The following is a 21,154-nucleotide window of genomic DNA, read 5'->3' on the forward strand; positions in this document are numbered from 1 at the left end:
ATGAAGTTTCTGATGGGGGATAATGCTAATATGCTCATCGCAGACATGCAGCTCTGGTAGCAGGTGGCTGTGAGTACAGGCTGTTTAAACCTACTGTTTACAAGGGGCAAAAACAGCTTTTGGTCAAACTGCTGGCTTGCACCAAGGCCCAGCAAGTTAAATACAAATTGTGTTTGGACTGTGAATCATGCAAAACAACTTGAGTAGAGTGCAAGAATAAAAAATATTGAGTTGGAAATGAGCAGAATAGGTTCCCTTTGGAGAGATTTGTGAACTCGGGAGGTACTGGTTAAACTGGGATTCTTGTTGCTAAAGAGTTGATCGATAGATTCAGACAGATGCTAAAAAAAATACAGAAACTGGTTCCAAAATATAAACTGTGCTGTGATTTCTGATCAAAGCAGTTATGTAACATCAAACAGTGCTGTCTGCTTTAACCCAGAAATGAAATGATCCTGCATGTGCCTGAATCAAAGGTACCTGACTTCAACTACATTTGTCATTTATCTGTTCTTCCTATCTCGACAAATATATCTAAAATCATTCATTTTATGTGTTGTTAGAGCATCTAAACTATTCCCACACATAGTTATTCATGTGTTCAGTTATGTCAAAGATGTTTTTGTTTCATTGTTTCATTTCTTTCACTCTTTATTTATTCATTAGTTGTTACCACAGCAACAACCACTCTTCCTGGGGTCCACACTGGAAAACAGTACAAAACGTTCAAATATCCTCCTGCAGTAAATTACAGAGACACATATGCCAGGAAACAAACTGCAAGCAATTCAAAACAGATAAAGTCTACAGTGTATGTGACAGATGCATAAAAATACCTAATACCATATCATCAGTCCTCGCAGACGTCAGAGCAAAAAGTTTTTATTTTGCTTTTAAGAACTTTTCATTTTAACCTTAAAACAGTGACAGTTTGTTCCAGTTTGACTCTGTCCTGTACATCCGTTTTCTTTAGAGCCGGTTTTAGGTGAGTATAATGTGAAATGTTCCATAACAGTATGTCTCGTGTCACGACGGGGCGATCAGCACACACAAACACACGGCTGTTTTGTTGCTTTTTTTATGGTTGTGTAACGCATCGGCAATAGTCAAGTGTTTTTCTGTACCAGCAGCTACCTTAAGTGCTTCGATTGCTCAGTCGGAGCAGTAATGCACAACCTACCTACCAGTCCATTTACCCTTTGCTCACAACTTTTGAGGTGAAATGCTTTCCTTTATTTACTCAGTGCACAAATGGACCTTAGACAACATGAAGCATGGATGCAGTGAGCGTGGTAGCAGTTTGACTGCTGCTGCCATGTTTCTTAAAGCCAGAATAATGAGTGCTATGTCATCAGCAAACACTGTTGAACCTGGTTAACAAACCGCATTCATGAACTACTTTGTGCATACATATATAGGCTAATTAGTTCAAAGTTACAGGCAAATAAAATACTGGCATGTCAACTGAAGCACAAGCTGCAGTAGGTTAGGGTGCTGGGGTTCTTCTTCACTCACTTGGTGCTTATGCACCTCTCTGCATTTAATCATTAGTTATTATTAATCTCTGGCTCTCTTCCACACCGTGTCTTTGTCTTGTCTCCTTCCCCTCACCCCCAACCAGTTGCAGTAGATGGCCCCGCCTCTCCCTGAGCCCAGTTCTGCTGGAGGTTTCTTCCTGTTAAAAGGGAGTTTTTCCTTCCCACAAACACCAAGTGCCTGTTCGAGGTTTGTCTGATTATTGGTGTTTACGCTGCATTATTGTAGTTTCCTTGTGAAAGCACTGATAGCACGAACATGGCAGAGAGTCTGTGCTCCTGTTATGAAGGAGGAATCTGCAAAGATTTTTGCCAGTTTTTTGCTCCCTTTTGGAGCGAGCCCCTTGTGGCATCTAAGGGAACTGCAGTTTGTGGCCCTTCAACTTTGGTTTCGCTATCAGCCTCTTGGAATTGATGTTTTCAATCAAATAACAGAAAACTAAATTCAGTTATGACATTATTGATCATTTAGTTTATCCTCCAGTGCTCTCCGGCAGCACTGTGCCTACTAAAGCGTATTAGCTGTGACTACACATAAGCAGGTCTTTTCACATGTTTCTTCCACAAATGGCTTCCACCTTCACCCTCGTCACTCTGGCACGCTTTGTTCCTGACTAATCTGGCTTTGAGTAGTTGAAGTTTTCACGGTATGCTCCGATAAAAACACTGCTGTAGCTATAGAGAGCTTGTTGTCGTGCTTTCCAGACCCAGGTTCTAGTGTCTTGAACTGGATCAAGTAACACAGTTTCATTATATCAGGATAAAAACCTCGAGATCTCAATTTCAAGAGTCCAAACAAGCTAACATAGATGAGCCCAGTGAATTTGAGTAATTACACGTAAAAGACTCCTGCACACTCCTGATGAAGGTTTGCCTATTGAATGTCTACAGGCTGAAATGTTGTGTTTCTGATATATTAAGACAGAGGTAAAAGGGCAGCGTACAGGGCTCATGTCCTCCTGCCTATGCGCACTTCCTCCCACGCTTCGTCTGAAAGAAGCCGAAGGAGTGCGTGAGCCGTTAAAGTCGAGAATAATTACTACACTGGTCCTTCACATGCACTCAGAGGGAGGTGATGAGAGGAATAATTTTATAAACTGCTGCCAGCGTGCCGAGTGTGAATCCGCAAGAAGTTCAAGTCTCCTGAAAAGTGTGTATTTTCTACACAACTATGAAAATTTACCAACAACACTTTTCAAGAGGATTTGATGCCATCTTAGACATGATGAATAATCTAGTCTAGCTGAAAATTGGCTTCATATGCTTTCATCCTTTTTTGGACTCAGACTTCAGCTCCGCCCACTGACATTTATCTGAAAGACTTCATCTTCTTCTCTGCTTCCACATCAGCTCTGCAGCATGTACCGACTCCATCTATCGCTCCGCTATCTCCACCATCGCCTCTTTTAAACTCTTCTTTAACAATCTGTCTGTGTATGAGATCCTCGCCTCCCCTGCGGCTTTGCCTACGCTGCATCTTCATTATTAGACGGAGCTTCACTGTGTTCCTCCTCTCCTCACCACAAGCCTATTAGGGATTTCCCATTTTATTTATTGATTAATACATCATCAAGTGGAGCTCCGGCAGCAGCCAAGGGACAATAGTGAGGTTCCCCTGCTTTCTGCAGCCTTCATCCCAGCTGCCCACTTAAGATTCTGGACTTGTCTTGCCTGTTAGACAATGATCGCTATTATTCTTTTCTTTCTAGGCAGCGCTTCTAAGAGAGGGTGGCTGCGTTCTCGCCGTGGCTTATGTGAGAATTAAAGGGGAAAAGACAAATATATATATATATATAGATATCAGAATGAGAAATGTAGAAATTACCAGGCTTACAAATGTGAATTTGGAGTGCGGATGTATTTGGAGCTTAACCTTCTTCATGGGCATATAAAAGGATTTTTAACCTCTTTTAATAATAAAAGCACCTTGCATTTTCTTATCAAAGGCGCAGTACTGTGAAGCTCCTGGATGTAACATCAAAGCATGAAGTATTCCCCCAACCTACAAAATCAGTCTCACCACAAACAAGCAGGCAAAGAGAATGGGATCAGTGTGGCTGCGAGGAGAGGGAGGACGAGGGGCGAAAAGAAAGTGGAGCTTTGTAGGAGAAGCTTTGTGAGGCTTTTTCCTCCCTCGCTGTCAGGCCACAGAACATTAAAGTGGAGGAGAGGAATTTGCATTCTGTAAATCGCTCGCTCTTGAACTCACATGGTGAGTCTTGCGCGCGCACGCTCCCCTCTCGGTCTCGAGTCGCTGAAACTTGGGCAGCTGTGATGTTTCAATCCAAAATAAAAGGGAAAAGAATATGAATGCACATGAGTAACTACAACAAACAGGCTCATAAAGTGAAGTGTGCAGAAGCTACACCCACCAAAAGGCAGTGCCAAAAATATTATTAGCTTCACAGAGAGAGAACAAAATATGGAAAATTTGCACTACACCAGTGCTTATCGTGACCTCCCTTTGCCTCTGAAACTGGAGTGCTTCTCCCAGAAACACTCGCCACGGTTGTAAAGTGGATTTCAACTTTCTCTGTGTCTTCTGTCTCTGTCTCCTAACACAGTCTGATGTGAGATGATGTTGAGATGAGCGTGGACCGTATGTCTGTCATGGGAAGTTCATTATGACCCTGAACATATGTATGGGCTTGTTATCTTGCTGCAAAATTAATTTTCAATTCATTCCTGATGTTACAACTATCACAAATATGTCTGAGTAAAATGGAACAGCAGCACAAGCAGCACGTTCTGACCTGCTGTCACACTCAGTGTCACACTGCAGCGCAGTGCGCACGCCTGTAGCACTGCTGTGCAACATGAGACAGAGTTCAATCTGAAGGAGATGCAATGAGACAGCAGGCAAAAGGGCCGCTAAGGGTCGCAGAATGTGTTACTGCTGCAAATGAATCTGTGGTGAAGAGTTCTGCAGATGGGACAATTTGCCTCACAGCCAAGAGTGCTGGAAATCAGGGGGTCAAGGGGCTGTTTGCCCCTCCACTTTTTGGCTCTGTCTTTTTAGCTTAGCTTGTGTCAGTTTGAGCTTTTTTTACGATTTTGCTTCAAAATCTTTCCACATTTTTAGAACTCTGTCAGTGAGTGTGACTCACCAATTAGCAGCAGTGACTCAGGCTGTAATTGATTGGATTTTGAAACTTCAACTAATAGCAAGTTTATTTTTGGCCCACCGACATCTGACATGACACTGGAGACTCCAGTAGAAAAATGTAAATTTGCAAAATGGAGTTAATTTGAACCAAATAAAGAAAGAAAAGAACCGTGCACAATTATGGTTTTGTCCAGCGCCTTGTTCTGACATCCTGTGTGAGTCACATGACCTGGCCTCAAGCTGAGCATTTCACCATCACCATCCTGGTGTTATGGAACTGGACACGAGTGCAGATCCGACTGAGAAACCAAGGGACGCTGAACACTTTTAGTTTAACTACTTGTGAGTTATAAAGTTTAACAACTTTTAACTGTTTTACTTTCCATTTTTATTCTAATGAGGACTGTAATTTAAAAAAAAATCCATAATGTTTTACTGAATAAGACCTGAAACTAATAAATGAGACCAAGAACTCATCAGGTCATCAAAGCTGAGGTCATAGATTAAGGTCGCCATCTTTGGATAGATTTCTATGTCCTCCTGAGGCCTTCCCTGTTTTTCATTAGAACGAATGGCTTTCTCCTGACCATACAGGCTTATTAGTTTTAGACCTACAAGCTATCTTTTATATATCTATTATATTCAGTCAAGATCCACTGAGGCTGCTGGTCGGCTCAGTCCTGTCTGTCTCAGGTTTTCTCCAAGTACTCGGGCGTCTTCCTTTAGTGTAAAGTACACTGGTGGTGACCCACCTATAGCTTGGTGTCAGCTGGGCTGTATTCCAGTGTCCTAGCAATCAGATAAGAAAGCAGTTTGGGTGGATGCATGGATGTAGTTCTGTGTAATAATACAATAATTCATTCGGTACTTTGGAAAAGGGATTATTGTGCTCTAGGGTGGAGTGCTGGGTGTTTTTCACATTTTTCTGACACTTACTTTACCTTCTAATTGTAGATAAAGTACATAATAACAGAAAAATTATAATAAGCACTTAATTAATTAGACTAATTAAATAAATGGATCAAATATCTGCAGTTACCTTAGGCTAGAACAGAAGTGTGTTAGTGTGTAAGAAATCTGAGAAACCTCTTCTGGCTTCCTGTGCAGATATCCAGACCAACACTTCCTGCTCCGTGTATTGTTCATTGTTTACGAAACTTGATCTTTTTTTTTAAGCGTAACTAAAAGTTAAATTGTTACCAGATGAAAGCTGATACGTTAGAGTTCCGAGTCCTCTGTTCGAGTCCTCACATGAACAGTTTGACAGAGGTTGATCTCTGGGTGGTCTACAAATGGAAAAAGTTCCAGTGCATGGCATTTTGTTCCCTGCCTGCAGATTCTATAAATGCATATAAATATACTTACTAAGTTGATTCTTATTCTAATGACTGGTGGAAAAGTGAAAGTGTGCAGACTGCAGACACAGAAAATCCCAACTCGCTCCATGTATTTGCTCATAAAACACAACAGGGGCAGAACTCTAGATGTAGACAAGGAGGGGTCGTCATGACAACACAACACTCTCAGGCAAGCCCCGCCTCTTTAAACTTCATACCCACATGTGTCTCTGTTTCTAAATCTGGAAGGCAAGAAGGCAGGGCTGCAGCTCACAGACAGAGGGCTGGAGTAACAGGACTCTCCACAGCAGAGCAGCAGCTGCAAAAAAAAAAGTAAAAGAAAGAAAAGAGGGAGACAGCTGGGTCACGGGAGTCCACCACGCGTTCAGGAAGCGGCTCACAGCTCGGGGACTCGGCCAAAAGAGGCGGGCATTGGTTTGTTATTGGAAAAGCTGACAAGTGAGCAAGGCAGCAGGGAGGGGACAGAAAGAAAGAGGGGTGGCTGTCTGACTTGGTCAGTGAAGGCCTCATGCAGCTTCTTAGCAGCAGCTCCATTCCATTTTTATCTGCTTGACACACCTCGACTTGAAGCAGAGCTCAACAGGAGCCCAGGAGGAAAGAGTTGGACTAAAGAGAGGAATAACAAACAAGAAGGGGGGGAAGGAAGCATGGTAAGTTTGCTTTCACTGCCTTGTTGGGTCTGCTCATTGACTGTGGTTGTCGGTGTGGCTTTGGTGGGTGGGGAGGTGGACTGAGCTTTGCTGCAAGCTGCCTGCTTTAAAAAAAGAGAGCAAATTAAAGTTGCAGTTAGTCCCTTTTACTTTGCTTCTTTCTCCTGGGGGGAGATGGAAGAAAACTGCTTTTTTTTTTCTTCCACTTGGTGCTCACTGGCCTGGGAAAAAAAGCAAAACATTATAACTGCTTTATAAATGCAGAGCCCCTGAGACTGACACGATTTAATTCAGTTATTTGTTGTGAACAGAAAAGTTGGAAGAAACTTTTTTTCCCCCTATTTCTAGATGAAATTGAAAGAAAAGTTGTTTCCAAGACTGTAAATCTCACCTCTGGTCTATAATCTTTGGGTATAGAGAAGCAGAGGAGGAGGAGGCGGGTGAGTGGGTGGGCTGATCTGCCCCCCTCCACCTCTCTGTATCAGTGTCAGCAACACATTTGGTTTCAATTACTTTGGACCTCTGGGGAACAAGATGCTATAAATAAGTAAGAAGAAGGTGGATGTGGACAGACTGCAGGCTACTGTGTGTCTCTGAGGAGGAGGAGGCACATGCTTCAACACGGACTCCGGTTCAGCTCTGGTTGGGACGGATGAGTGTGTGGATTCAGTTGTGGTGACGGGGGCGTGTGTGTTGGTGGGGGAATGAGGGGAGTGAGGGTCTTGTTCGTCACATAGCTCAGTGGGCAAAAGTCATGTCTGTTTTTAAATCATTACAGGCACTCAGATGGAGCTTTGGTTCTTCTGAGCCCAGCTTCACACGCACTACTGTTGGGAAGTTAAAATGCTGACTTTAGAGCTTCAAATGAAACAGTGTTGAAACACATTAACCTCAAATTAGGACCATTTTAACTTGACTTCTGACAGCAAACTTTTAGACACTTTCATTTAGGCAGAGTGGATTTTTCTTGCTAGTAAGTGAGGAAAGTGTTCATTCATTCGCTGAAGCTCAGAACTTGTCTTGAACTTGTCTTGTGTCTTCACACACATATGAGCTTGACTGATAACACACTCTTAATCCATAGGGTTTAACATCGTGTCGGCTCACCCTGTGCAGCTATAGAATCTTTAACTGTTCTGGGATGTTTGGAGAAAAATGTTTGGAGAAGCAATCTGCATGTCTAAGTGCTTGATTGGAAGTGATTGGAACACCTGAATTCAATGATTTGGATGAATGTTCCACCATCTTCCACCTCACCGTGACACAAAGTCTGTGTAGTGTCTGTTCAGTGCGTTTACAACGAGCGAGCATGTGGCCTCCTCCTGCACGCTCTCTGTTACTGAGACCAAACAGAGTGTTTCCAGTAGTGAGATTGTGCTGCGTGCTACACGTGAAAGAGAATCACTTTGGACAGCGTCCAGGCTCGAATCGTTCAACATTGACCAGATTTGTGTTGAAAACAGCCACTGAAAGTAATTTAGAATTTTACCACTTTACTGAGAGCATGCTGGTTCAGGTGTGTGTGTGTGTGTGTGTGTGTGTGTGTGTGTGTGTGTGTGTGTGTGTGTGTGTGTGACTGTGAGGATTTTCAGGGCGTACCTGTTGCTTTTTTGTGATTTATGTCAAAATGATTATCCGAAGGTTGCCGAGCGTGGCACATTCATTTAAGAGGCAGCCCTGCTGTGACTCAATGGCTGTAGCATTGTTGTGTTTCATTTCTGTTGCAGCTGAGATTTTTAGTGTTTACTCACCAAGGTTCTGGCCTTGACCAGGAGACCCGAGGGTCTTCTATTTGTGGAGCCTGAGGATGTTTGTTTTGGGCTCGTGGTTGTAAAGCTGTTGCTTTGGGGATGTTGGGGATGGTGTTGACTTCCATGCAGCATAAAGTTCTGTCCCTGCACTCAGTTATTGCCCAAAATATGGTTGGATACAGTACATTGCTTCTGCCCTGCTGTACGTGAACATACCTGCTCTGCTGAATGCTGTTAGACTTAAAGAAAGATATTTTTACAATTACACTTATGAGAAGCCGGTAATATCGAGACAGAAAAATGATGACTTTTCAATATTTAAATTTGCTGTATCAGGATATGTAAAGTTCTCATCCCAATATTTGTGCTGAGAGTGAGATTTTCTACAGACTTCTGCATGCACGGTGAAACATAAGTCTGGCAACACAAGTTTACACTTATTGAAATGTGGTTTGCACTGGCTGCTCCACTGTCACCTAGCCAGAGTAGGAAGGAAGGTTGTGCGACTCGACGAATAAAAAACAACAGGCGGGGCTTCCTGGAGGCCTTCTTCCTCCTAGCGTTTTTCCCGCTCGGTTGCAGGGTCCGCTTTTCTGCAAAGTCGTCTCCACTTGGGTCGGTCAAGGGCGTCGGTCAGATCGGCTTCGATCTTCTTCACGTCGTCCTTGATTCGGTCCATCCATCTCCGCTTTGGTCTGCCTCTAGGTCGACGTCCTTGGGGGCTGAGCCGCAGTGCTGTTCTCACCACTGAGTTCTCATCGCTCCGTACCACATGTCCGTACCACCGCAGCCTCGCTTCTTGCATCTTATCTGTGATTGGCGCGATTCCCATCCTCTTTCTAATGTCGGTGTTCATGACGTGGTCCCATCGTGTTAGGCCTAGGCACCATCGCAGCATCCGCATTTCCATCGTGTGAAGGGCTTGTTCGTGCTTTGCGGTGACTTGGCGCCATTTCATCCACGCTGCGTTGATCCTGGCTCGTACATCTAGTAGGATATCGCCGTCATTGCTGATCATCGATCCGAGGTATTTGAAATGAGGTACTTTCGCCAGATCTTCTCCATCGACGCTGATCGTGCCGTCGGTCTGGGGGCCAGCCTCTAAGTATTCGGTCTTGTTGGTGTTGAGCCTCAGGCCAAAGTCAGCTAGGCGAGTCTTCCACTGCTGCGTTTGGTATTGCAGTTCTATTCGCGATTCATCGGCCAGGAAGACATCGTCGGCGTAGAGAAGTGTCCAGGGATGGGGTGACTGGAGATCCGCCGTCGCAGTGTCCATGCAAAGGATGAAGAGCAGCGGGGAGAGTGCCGAGCCTTGGTGGACGCCCACATTGATGTTAAAGGGCGGCGATGTTCCCACTGGGCTTCTGACCACGCTGGTGACTTGTCGGTAGAGGAGCTTTGTCCAGTTGACGTAGGCTTCCAGGGGCCTCCAGGGGCTTCCTGGAGGCCGACTGACACAAATAGGAAATCCAGAGCACAAAGAGAGAACAGTTAGCACAGGAGCTGCCAAACTAAGCACGAGTCTGAACATTGTATATTTATACATTCACAGCTGTGCCATGAAACTCCCGGCTCACGCTTTTCATGCTGATTTTAATGCCAGAGGAGGTTTGGAGCTCTGCAGTTATTAAGTCAGCACAGAGTTGGATACTGGCGCCTCTGCACTCAGCGACCCCTCTAATTTTAGGTGGTCTGCCACTTCACAGCTGAGGTGCTGTGTTTCCTAAATGCTTCCACTTAGCAATAACAACACTTACAGTTGATCACAGAATATCTAGAAGGGAAGAAATTCCACAGTCTTACTTGTTGCAATATTGGCTCCTGCAATATTACCACTCTCGGCCGACTTTTTCACAAATGCCTGTAAAGACAGACCGCTTTGCTGGGACTTGATTTTACATGCTAGTGGCAACGGCACTGAATAATTCACCTAAAGTCAAAGATTAAGAGGTGTGGCCTAATACTTTTGTCCATGGTGATTAGGTGATGCTTTCTAAGGTGTGCCACTCAGGGAACCTGCAGGAAACTGAGGGAAGCTACGTCTCAGGGATACACAAACCAATGTATTCACTTCCACACAGCAAGTCGGCCCATAGAGCCCTGTGTTAAAATATGGAAATAACAGTATTAACATGTTACAGCCTAAGTGGAAAAAACTCTTTAGGCCTCTGTGGAGAGATTCTTCCTTTAGCTGCACAGGAGTTGAATTTTATTTTGAATACTGGTAAGGGTTAAAGAAAGGGGGCGTGGCTTTCACTCACAGGTATCCTGACACAGCGAGCTGTAGCCAAGTGCTCTTTGCTAGCCTTTAGCTTTGGTAATTGGGGCCACTGAAATTGGCCTCTTACTATGTTTGTGGTATTTGTGCCTTTTAAAGCATTTTTAAGAGAATTATTTGAAACAATGTGGTTTGCTGTGCAGCACAGACCATGCAAGAAGTCTCTGCTTCTGTTCTGGTGCACTAATTAGTGTGTGTGCGTGTGTGTGTACGCATACACTTCATGCTTGATAATGTCTAACATCTACAGAAATATATTGATTTATATAAGAAAAGAACTGTTAATTTATCCATTACACTAATCAGTTTTGATGACTACGTGCTGCATCTAAAGGTCAAATCCAGCAGTTTAAAACTCAGAGGTGACAGTAAAACATTCCTTCTTGCTGCTGCGATGTTTGAATGGGAGGCAGTTCACGACTGCTTCTCAGTTGCTGCAGTTTATTAGAAACTTGGTATGATTTTTGAAAGTTGATATTACTGCCATAAAAGTGTTGTTGAAGCAGTTTTGTGATTTAACAACATCACTGACAGGAGAGTTTACCCGAGGATCGAAATATGATGTTTTTGTTTTCAGGCTTACGTGCAGCCAGCAGCTCTTTCCGTCTATTTTTGCCTTCCACTATTTATACATCGATTATGTTTGCACTCCACCAGGAAACTTCTGCATCCCACTGCGACTCTGACATGTAACACAGTCGACTGCTTCAGGACACATCGCAGCTGTCGATCCACACACAGATATATTAGGAACAGAGTCACGGCTCCAGATATCCCCACACTTCCCAACCCCCAGTCGACTCTCTGTCTCTTCATGTACTCGTTACTGTCTGCTCTCAGCTGTCTGCAGCTGCCTGTTGCCAAAGACAAGTACAACCACACTGCACTCATGCAGACACAGCATCATAATATCTGCACACAGTGTTTATGCTAACCTTTGAGAAGAATCCTTTAACCATTCACATTGTAATGTATGAAATTAATCTGTCACATATTCTGATTCTGACTTCGGGCCCCAGTCACACAGGTGTAAACGCCACATGGTACTGCCCGGTAATCACTGGAATTCCCCAACCGGTTTGGGAGTGGTTGGTGGAGGTTGCTAGCATAGATGGATGTAGCTACTGTGACATCACTCGCTGGCTTGTGAAGCTTTTTGAAGCCTCGAGATGAACATTTTCACTGTCGCTGGGTTGCAAATAAACAGATGTGACAAGGAGGGGCGGGGCTGACTGTGAAATCGCACGTCCATTAGCGAATGACTTTTATCCTCAATATTGAAACATGCGTTTTGGTAATTTTTTATTCTAATGACCCACAATGAGTGACTGAGACCATAATCTCAGCAGGAATCTGTTTCCTATACGAGACTGGAAGTCTTTTTACAATCACAGCTATCGCCATCTGGTGGTCATCTGTACAGTTTCTGATTGTGGAAGTGCAGACTTATGGGACTTCCACAATCCTCATTTTTCCTACCAGGAAGCTACATCCATGCTTTTTACTATCTATGGTCGCTGGCAATCAACCAACAGTCACTAGGGTGTTAGGTTGGTTTCAGAAACAACTTGCGGTTGCTTTGGTCACTAGCAGATTGCTGCGGCTGCCTGCAGTTGACGCCCACTTGTCTGCAAACTTAATAAACAGTAAGGAAACTGTGAAGAGTGCAGCACACGCCGGAGATGGTGACCATTCTCCTTTTTCAAAGTAAAAGTTGCCGTTTTTTAAAATGTGTTGGCTTCAGTGGTTATGGACATTTTTATTTTGTTACTTTGTTTGCAAAAACACGTTTCCAAGTTTGACTGCTACTCAGCCAGGAGACAACTGTCTCCTCACTAAGTCCTCAGGCCTGTGGGTCAGGTCATTACATACCATCAGACCAGATTTCTTCCAACATCACCAAAAACGTCATGAAATAAATGAGGTCAGCTTCCAAAAGTGATCTAGCTCACCATGTTTGTTTTTGCCAAAGGACTGGTGCTGTGGCATTATCATTTAGCTCGAGTAAAGACTCACAGATTTGTTAGCACGGCCGCAGACACTTGATAATATTTATACAAAAAGAAAAAAGGCAGGCCTTAGGCATGTCATTAATGCAGAATAAAATAAATGAATCAAAGTAACCGTGAGCCTTGTTTCAAAGATGCTAAAGTCCTTGGTTTAACAAAAACATGCAGCTAGCAGCTCCAGGCACGGTTGTAACTTTCATCCATGGCTGCTGTAATGCAGGTTTTTAACACCGCTTAATATTAGGCATCGTAATGGCTCCGTAACCCTGGCAGTGTTTCCACCCGCTGACTTACTAAAGTCAACATGGTCTTTCGGAGGAGCCACTGCGAGCTGTCAGCTGTTTGCTGTTAGCTTGTTTTCCAAGGTTTCATCCTCCCCAACAGGCGCAGTTCTGCAGATACAATAAGACCCATGCTTCGAAAGACCAGCTTTGCTCTCAGCCTTGATCAGCATTTAGCATCAAACCACCAAGCTCTGCTGTAGAGCTTTCACTGCACTGAACAGGTGGGAGACCACTCAACTCAGCTATTATGAAGGTGCTGAACATTTCCCTCCAAATTCCCGTTGCCTTTGTAAAGCTTTAACTTCTGAACGTGCACTTTTGAGGGTGTAAGAGCGAACACTACCAAGTAAGATCGTGATCGTGGCTCAAGAGTTGGCTGTTTGTCTTGTAATCAGAAGGTTTCCAGTTCGATCCCCGGCTCAGACAGTCTCGGTAGTTGTGTCCTTGGGCAAGACACTTTACTCCTTCCGCCTACTGGTGATGGCGCGATATGGCAGCCTCGCTTCTGTCAGTCTGCCCCAGGGCAGCTGTGGCTACACCTGTAGCTGTCTCCACCAGTGTGTGAGAGTGAATGAATAGTGGAATTGTAAAGTGCTTTGAGGGTCTCGAAAAGCGCTTTAAAAATGCAATCCATTATTATTATTATTATTATGAAGAAGAAGGAGGAAAACAGATTTGAGTAAAGTTAAAGAAGACAGGACCACAGAAAGGAAAGAGAAGGAATCAGGCAAAGGCAGAGCAGGTAAACAGAGTTGCTAGCTTGGGGTTAAATTACACAATCACTGTGTGCACTTTTAGCATTTATATTCCAGCTAAACAAACACAATAAGAGCAACATGTTGCCTCCAATGAAAATGAGAGACTTTTATTTCTGTCTGTGTGTCTGCAGCTGCACAGAAACAGGGAAACTGTCACAAAACTGCAGCTTGTTGTCACATTGTCGCGATGCTGATTGACATCTTGCTTACGCAGACATGAATTTACATCAGCTGTTTGGTGCATTCAGCTCCTCAGTCACTCTCAGAACAGCTTTAAAAAAAACAACTGGCACAAGATTTGCTAACACACGATTTCCTCACAAAGATAATCGTCTATACTTTTAATATATGCTGATATGATTTTATTTATTGCAACGCTGTAAGTAGCGACCTGTTGGTTAAGAGCGTAAGAGGATAAGAAAGATCTTCTTATGCCTTAAGTGTTGTAAGGACTGTGATTACGCAACTAATAAATGTAACGGGAAACACAAAAGTTTCAAGTTTAAGTTACATTTAATGTGTGCTAGCTAACAGCAGGTACTAAACTTAGTTTGATAATCAGCAATGTTTGCCCTTCACCCTCTTTATCCCCAAACATATACATTAGCACTGTTACACAGAGGTTCAAATCCTCCGTCTGGCTGGGACCTTTCTCTGTGGAGTTAGCATGTTCTCCCAACTGCTCTGACTTCCTCTCGCAGCCCAAAGGCCTGTTAGGATAACTGGTGCTTTAAATTGGGTGGTTGTATGTCTCCCTGTGTCACCCCTGAGACAGAGTGGGACATGTCTAGGGTGTAACCCACCTCTCACTGCAGGAAGCTGGGATAGACTCCAGCTTCTCCACGACAATAGTTTAAATAAGCAGAAGAGAACAGATGACTGTCATGCAAATAATACACGAGGTTGGCATTTAGCCCGATCTGATCCAGAGATCGCTAAAGAAATGAGGTGCCTGGGATAACAATTTAAGAAGTTTTTCAGCTGGTTGTATCATGCAGCAATAGACGTGCATGATACAGTCAGCTGAAAAACTCTTGAGTCATTCATTCATTAATTTTTTTTACTGTGACAGTTTCTTCCACACTACAGGAGATATATGCATTTGAATAATTCCCAGTGCTGCTGGAAACTGTTTAGCTGAGCTTTTTTGCAATATGGCTGCCCAGCAGAACATTATATTTACCATCTGGCAGTAAGCCTCGTGGTCTTTTTGCAACCATAAAACCACCTCAAGTCTGGAAAGTTGTGAAAAGCGATGCAGAGTAAAACATCCTTGCTCTTTGACACGAGACTGCAGAGTTGTTTCCTCCTGCTTCCGCTCTCTGCTCTACAGGCTGTCCAGAGACACGAGAACGCTTCTTCTCATTTAGCTCTCAGCAGGATAGGGACGGTAAAGGAAAGGATAAGTCTATTTCATCAATAACAAACTATTATTTGCAGAGCCTTTGTTTTAAAAAAATCATTCAGTTGAATTTTGCATTTTATTGTTGCCACAAATCTTCTCCCACTGGCTCATATTACCACCGTGCTGGTTGGACATGATGGAGCAAACAACAAAGAAATTACAACATTAATCTAAAGACCAGCTTGTGTTCCCACGTCCGCAGTTTTAATTTATTGACTACTAACATTTATTCACAATAGTAATTTTTTCCTTTAGGTCTTTAGAAAAGTTGAATATGTTGTATTTTCTTCAAACTCACAACATCTATGATATGTTTAACCAAAGAGAGAGCAAACTTATGAAGCTGAGTGCACAAGATTTTTACTGAACCCACGGGAATCAGCTCCAGAAGATCTCAAACAATTAAGGACTTACTGGTCTGTAGTTAGTTTTTACTGTGGTCATTTATTTATTTACTAGATAACATTATGAGAACATCCTGAAAATGTATTTAGGAATAAAACTGGTGTCATCTGTGCTGCATACTTACTCAAATGCTCTGGTGGTCGGCTCTGTCTGACTAAAGGAGACTCAGGGACGCGGTGGGTGAATGCAGGTATCCCATGGCCTAACAGTACACAGAAGCACATCATGACAGTGATTAACACTGAGAGTGTGAGATATTGAAACTATTAGTCTTGATGCCAGGGGCGGGGACAAAATCAAGTGCATCAAACAAAGGGCGGTATACTGGATTTATGTCCTTAAGGCCATCAGTACATCCGGTGCTAATGAACACTTTGACCCCTCATGTTGTTTATAGTCAGTACCTTGGTCCTACAGTAGGGTCACTGCTTTTATAATTGACTAGAGTTCACCTACCGATGGTGTTGTCGATCCATCGCTAACAGTGTCGCATTTTTAATACTCCAGTGTCTTTGATTCTGTTTTATGGTTATTGATGTTTTGTGTGTGTTTACATATCTCAGACTGTTTTAAAAAACACTTTTCTAACCAATCAGAGGGCTCAGCAGTTCCTGGGCGGAGCCTCAAAAGGTTAGATCAGTGCTGTACTCACCACTGCCCCTAGAGGCTGTGAGAAATAATACATGCACTTACTGTGACACACCTGTGGAGCATGAAGCTGTAATTTCTGTGTTTTTTATCTTTTATCTTTACACCCAGAAGACGACTCAAGCCGATACACGTTCATGTATCTCTTTAACTCTATCAAATAAAGGCCATTTACTAGTTTTGAATGTTTTATGCTTTTATGGGTTTTTTCCCCTTGCATGAGCACCAGTAGTTTGATGGACACCTTTTATGAACTGCTCACATGTTCTACATGAGATATTACTGGTTTAAACCAGAGTTATCGTGGCACTCAGTGAAACACCCGTCTGCACTTATGCAATGTCTCTGATACTGTCTCCTCTCTCCTGCAGACAGATGGACAGATAGAGCTTCAGGGCGGTTTGAGAGGAAAGTGAGAGGAAAATGAGAAGAGGGACAAAAGTGGGGTTTGAGAGCAGAGAAGGGGGGAATTTGCTGACTGAGTGATAATTTGAGGATTAGACTTTGGAGCAGGAATCAAACTGAGCGGAGCAAACGTCTTCCCACATCCGCCTGGCACTGCACAGCAATGTCATTTCCATGGAAATTATACCCCTCCCCCCCGCCCGTTGTTTGTGTCCACTTCGCTGCAGGGTAAATAGCACCTAAACCTTCAGACGCCGAGCGAACAAAATGTACAGAGAGGCTGAAATTATATTCATGGAGATGTGCGTGCTTCCTCGATTCCATCAGTTTAATGAGCTGCGTCTGTAAAACCGACCGGACACCTGCAGGGTCCATCCATTACAGTCGTCCTCTTATTTATCTTCTATCAAAGTGTGATCCAGCCATCGGGCGGGTCAATTAAGAGGCTGGGTTTTTATTTATTTACTGTGATGGCCTGGCAGAGCTCGCAGTCTTTGCACTTCATTACGGCTTCCTCAGACTTTGGCCAAACTTGGAGACACATATAATTAGTTTCCTGCTTTCAAACATAAACCACGACTCAAAAAAGAAATCAGTCAATTAATAAAATGCGAAAAACTTGTCTCTCTTTAGTTCAAACTTTAGCATCTAATGGTTTATTTTCTGAAATAAGACTTATTATAACTGGACTGATTATGCACAGTGTGAGCTCTGTGATTGCAACCACAAATTTGAAACATCGAAATCGTATTTTTAACAAAGCAAAATAATACTTAAAGTTGGCCTTTCTAAACCTCGCAATAAAGGCTGCGATATGTTCAGACTGTGGAGGTTTAATAACTGCAATCAACTCCTCGTGTGTGTTTTTGTCACTCGCCCAACTACAATCAATCAGTCTGTTTGTTCAGATGTTAACAGCTGGGAATTGTTATTAAAAAGGCATTTCTGCAGTGCTTTATTCGACCAAAGTCGTGGCTGGGAAAGACTCGCCAGAGCTGAAAGTTTCCAACTGACTGGATTTCCAGCTTAAACTTTTAGCCGATGCTGTTATCATCAGCTTCATGCTGTTGAAAATGTTGTCTTCTTAGCATCTCAGATTCATTATAGGATAAATAGTTTTATTTAAACTAGTTCAAACCACTGTAAGGGTAAAATTGTTCATTTTTTAAACATATGTTGCTCTTGTGACTGTAAAATTGTAAATGTGCTGTCTTCAGTTCTGTTCATGTGCAGTGAGTTTGTAGTTAGGATTTTAATATAAAAGTATAAATGTATTGTATTTTAATTTAGCGGCAGTTACTGCTGAGCTGCAAGCTGCTTTGCAGCCCACCTCCATATGCATTTGTGTGGGTGGGGTTGCTTCTGGTAGTATCCCCACCTTATGCTTTCCCAACCTGTGCAGACGTGGGGATGTCCCACGTCAGAGCCAAATATAACATGCAATGTGCTGCCAAATATAAATGACTGCAGCTGGAAAAACTTTACCGCATCATAGGTTGACCCGAATCGTGTGATTTATAAATTCTATTTGCAGGGTCATTTTTCCAGTCATTAAGCAAATGTTATTTTTGACAAGGATACCCCGACTTTTGCAAAGTGATGATTTTCTTGACTAGGTGATAAAAGCCAACCTGGCCCTTAGTGAAAAAAATAATCACCTTCACAGTAATTAGTTCTGTTTTCATGCAAACAAAGAAAAACAGCTCCTTGTCCTTCTGCCCGCTTCTGTTGACATCTTTTTGATCAGTCCATCGTTTTAACGATGAAGAATCTCCACAGTTTCAGCAAGAACTCGTGTTAAAGTGAACCGCTAACACATTTTGACTTTGATTTGCTGTTTACACGACTTTGAGGCTGATTACAGGCACTTAACATGATGAGGGACTTCAAGTATTACGATAATTAGCAATATGTTTGTCATATTTTAGACCCAATTAGTAGCAAACAAGTGGGGTTTGGGGAGTAGTTTGTGCTCTCACACAGGTGATGTGCAGTCCCTGCTTGTGAAGCCTCTAATCTGTCTGTACCTGCGGGGTTTAAAAGCAGAGGTCGTGATATGTGTATGCTGAGTTCTTGGTAACTTATTCTGCTGTGCGTACACGCAACAAAAAAAACAGAAACTCTTCTGCTGAAAGACGACTGTGCAGAATTTGATCTGTCTGAAAAAATGATGAAACCCAGCAGCTCCTGGTAGGTGACTTTCTCTTCACGATGTAATGTGTTCTGGCCCAGCAATAGATCTGCATGATACTACTAGGAAGTATCCCTCTGCTGCAGCGAAGCATGGAAACACCGCCTGGGGAAACCAGAAGCAGAAAAAAGCACTAACTTTGACTTTAAGTTTAAAAGGGGAGCCATTATGCTCATTTCTTACTGCATATTTTTATTCGTAGACTCGACTGGAGTAATTTTGCATGATTCACTGTGTAAAATATTCCTTCATCATACTGATCCTCGGTGCAGAGTCTCAGTTCATCCTGTGTCTGGAAAAAGGCATTTTTAGCTCCTCTGCTTTTACGCTGGGATTTTTCCAACTGGTTACACTTTGTAAACACAAGATACAACAGGTCAGCGACTTTTTGCTCATATTATCATATTTATTATTCTTATAAATGCTGATCCCATTGTTTGAAGCTAGATATGAACATCGCTATTGAAACAGTATGTATAGGGCTTTAAAAACAACCAAGAGTGACATGAGAGGCCACTTATACTGTTTCTAATTTTCATACTATATCATATTAAATAGACTTGAAAAAATGTTGCAGGCTGCGACTACACTCTAGTTTCTTACTGCACCATAAAGTGTAGGACATAAGCTTTGCATTATCATACAGTACATACATCTTTTTATTTTCCCACTCTGTCCCACACATCCACATCTACTCATCCTCATGCCTTCAGTTTCTCACCTACGGCCGGGTATCGTCACTGATTTCTAGAATCGATTCGACTCCGATTCACGATTGGATTCGATTCAATCGAATTGATTTGAATCAGGGAAATTTTGCCTCAGACAGTCAGAAATATTATAATTCCAATCATTTATCAGTACATATCCATATTTTTATATGTATAAAAAGAAAGCTGACACTTGTGAGACTTCATCAGAGGTGTAAGGATCACAGCAGATGCCTTTGTGTCAAAGTAACAGAGCATAAAACATAAAAAAAACATGAAGGAGATTTTCCTGGCTTTTTATAGCAGATAGCTTTAAATATTCTGCAGTAGAACAAGAAGAGAAGAAAACCATGAATCAACATATAAACATTACCTGATGCTGCTGAAGTGAAGCAGAGCAAAGTTACAGAGGTTTAATTAGAGACACAGCTGAGCGTTTTGAAATTTCCCGTAATTTTAAAAAGTTTACATTTCGTCAGTAACAGCGGAAATGAGGCTTTCTTGTTGAACGTCAGTTAAATTAAAAAACAAACAAACAAACACAGCGGCCGGCAGCGCCGTACATGATGGTAGACTGGTGCGTAATAAGCAAGCGAACAATGCAGAAAACAGATTTTTAGATGGGAAACTGGTCTTGAAGTACAGAGAGAGAGCTGTGCATGAAGTGTGATTTAAAGGTCAGAGGGAATTCATGACGATGTTTATGTGAAGTGAAACATGAAGCGTAGTTTGGATCTTCTTTTGCTGCTGGTTCAGTCAAATTTGGTTGGAGAGAGACAAAACCTGCAGCTTCAGAATCAGCGCAAAAAAAGACGTAAACACAGAGCGCAGACCCGCCGACGCATCAGAATCAGTGAGCTGTCGGCTTTCAGCCCGACGGCGTGTCCGTTTAGTCAGGTGAGAAAGCTGACGTCTCACTGATCCTGATACGTCTGCGGCCGCGCTCTGTGTTTACGTCTTTGTGCAGAATCCTGCTGCAGTTGACGTTTTTAGCTGTTTGGTGGTTGTCGAAATTTTGTGAGGTTTAGCCTGAGATTCTGGTGTTTCGTACAAAATTAATTTATGTTTAAAAAGCGATTCAGGATTTTAATGAATCGATATTATTCACGCTAGAATCGATTTTAATCAAATAACCCCTATTCTCATCGTATGCGTCTGTGTTTTTTAATCTTTGCACTGGGAGTCCAGCAGACCAGCTGATCTGCACCACCTTGAAGATGAGAGCTCTGACATGATTAATCGTTACATTGTAAACTAACTCTAACGCTGTTCCCGGTCACAAAAACTGGAAACAACATCATACGTCTGCTGCTATCAAAGCTTGAACATACAATTAGTGAAATAACCATTACAAATCTTATAAATGGTGAACTTTAGTTTGCTGTTTTTATTCTCAAAGGCGTCAGTATTTCAGCTGTATTTCCAAAGAACGGTGCATAACTGTACAAAACGTCCGTTCTCTTTCTGTAATCTTTGTTGTTCTATAACCTTTAACTGTCTTTAGTTTTCACCTTTGCTGTGAAGGTTGTCATCTCTTTGCTTCTCCCTTTTCTTTCTCTCTGTCTCCCTTCATGCTTCCTCGCTCTCTCATCTCTTCTCCATTCCTTTGATGTTTTTCAATGTTTTTTTTCCTGAGAGGTATTTTAGCTTCTCCTGCTTTG

General features: G+C 42.6%; 1 protein-coding gene across 1 annotated transcript in view; it reads left to right on the forward strand.

The window, feature by feature from the left end:
- The first annotated feature begins 6,283 nt into the window (after positions 1–6,283).
- sgcd (sarcoglycan, delta (dystrophin-associated glycoprotein)) overlaps positions 6,284–21,154 on the forward strand; it is a 191,456-nt gene continuing 176,585 nt past the window's right edge. Inside the window, exon 1 of the mRNA XM_085364725.1 lies at positions 6,284–6,649. Coding sequence (XP_085220851.1) covers positions 6,647–6,649 — 3 coding nt within the window. The 5' untranslated portion in view covers positions 6,284–6,646. The remainder of the gene's footprint in view (positions 6,650–21,154) is intronic.

Source organism: Diplotaxodon limnothrissa, linkage group LG10 (assembly GCF_057381915.1).
Source record: "Diplotaxodon limnothrissa isolate DT_005_m linkage group LG10, D_limnothrissa_male_GT1.1, whole genome shotgun sequence".
NCBI lineage: Eukaryota > Metazoa > Chordata > Actinopteri > Cichliformes > Cichlidae > Diplotaxodon > Diplotaxodon limnothrissa.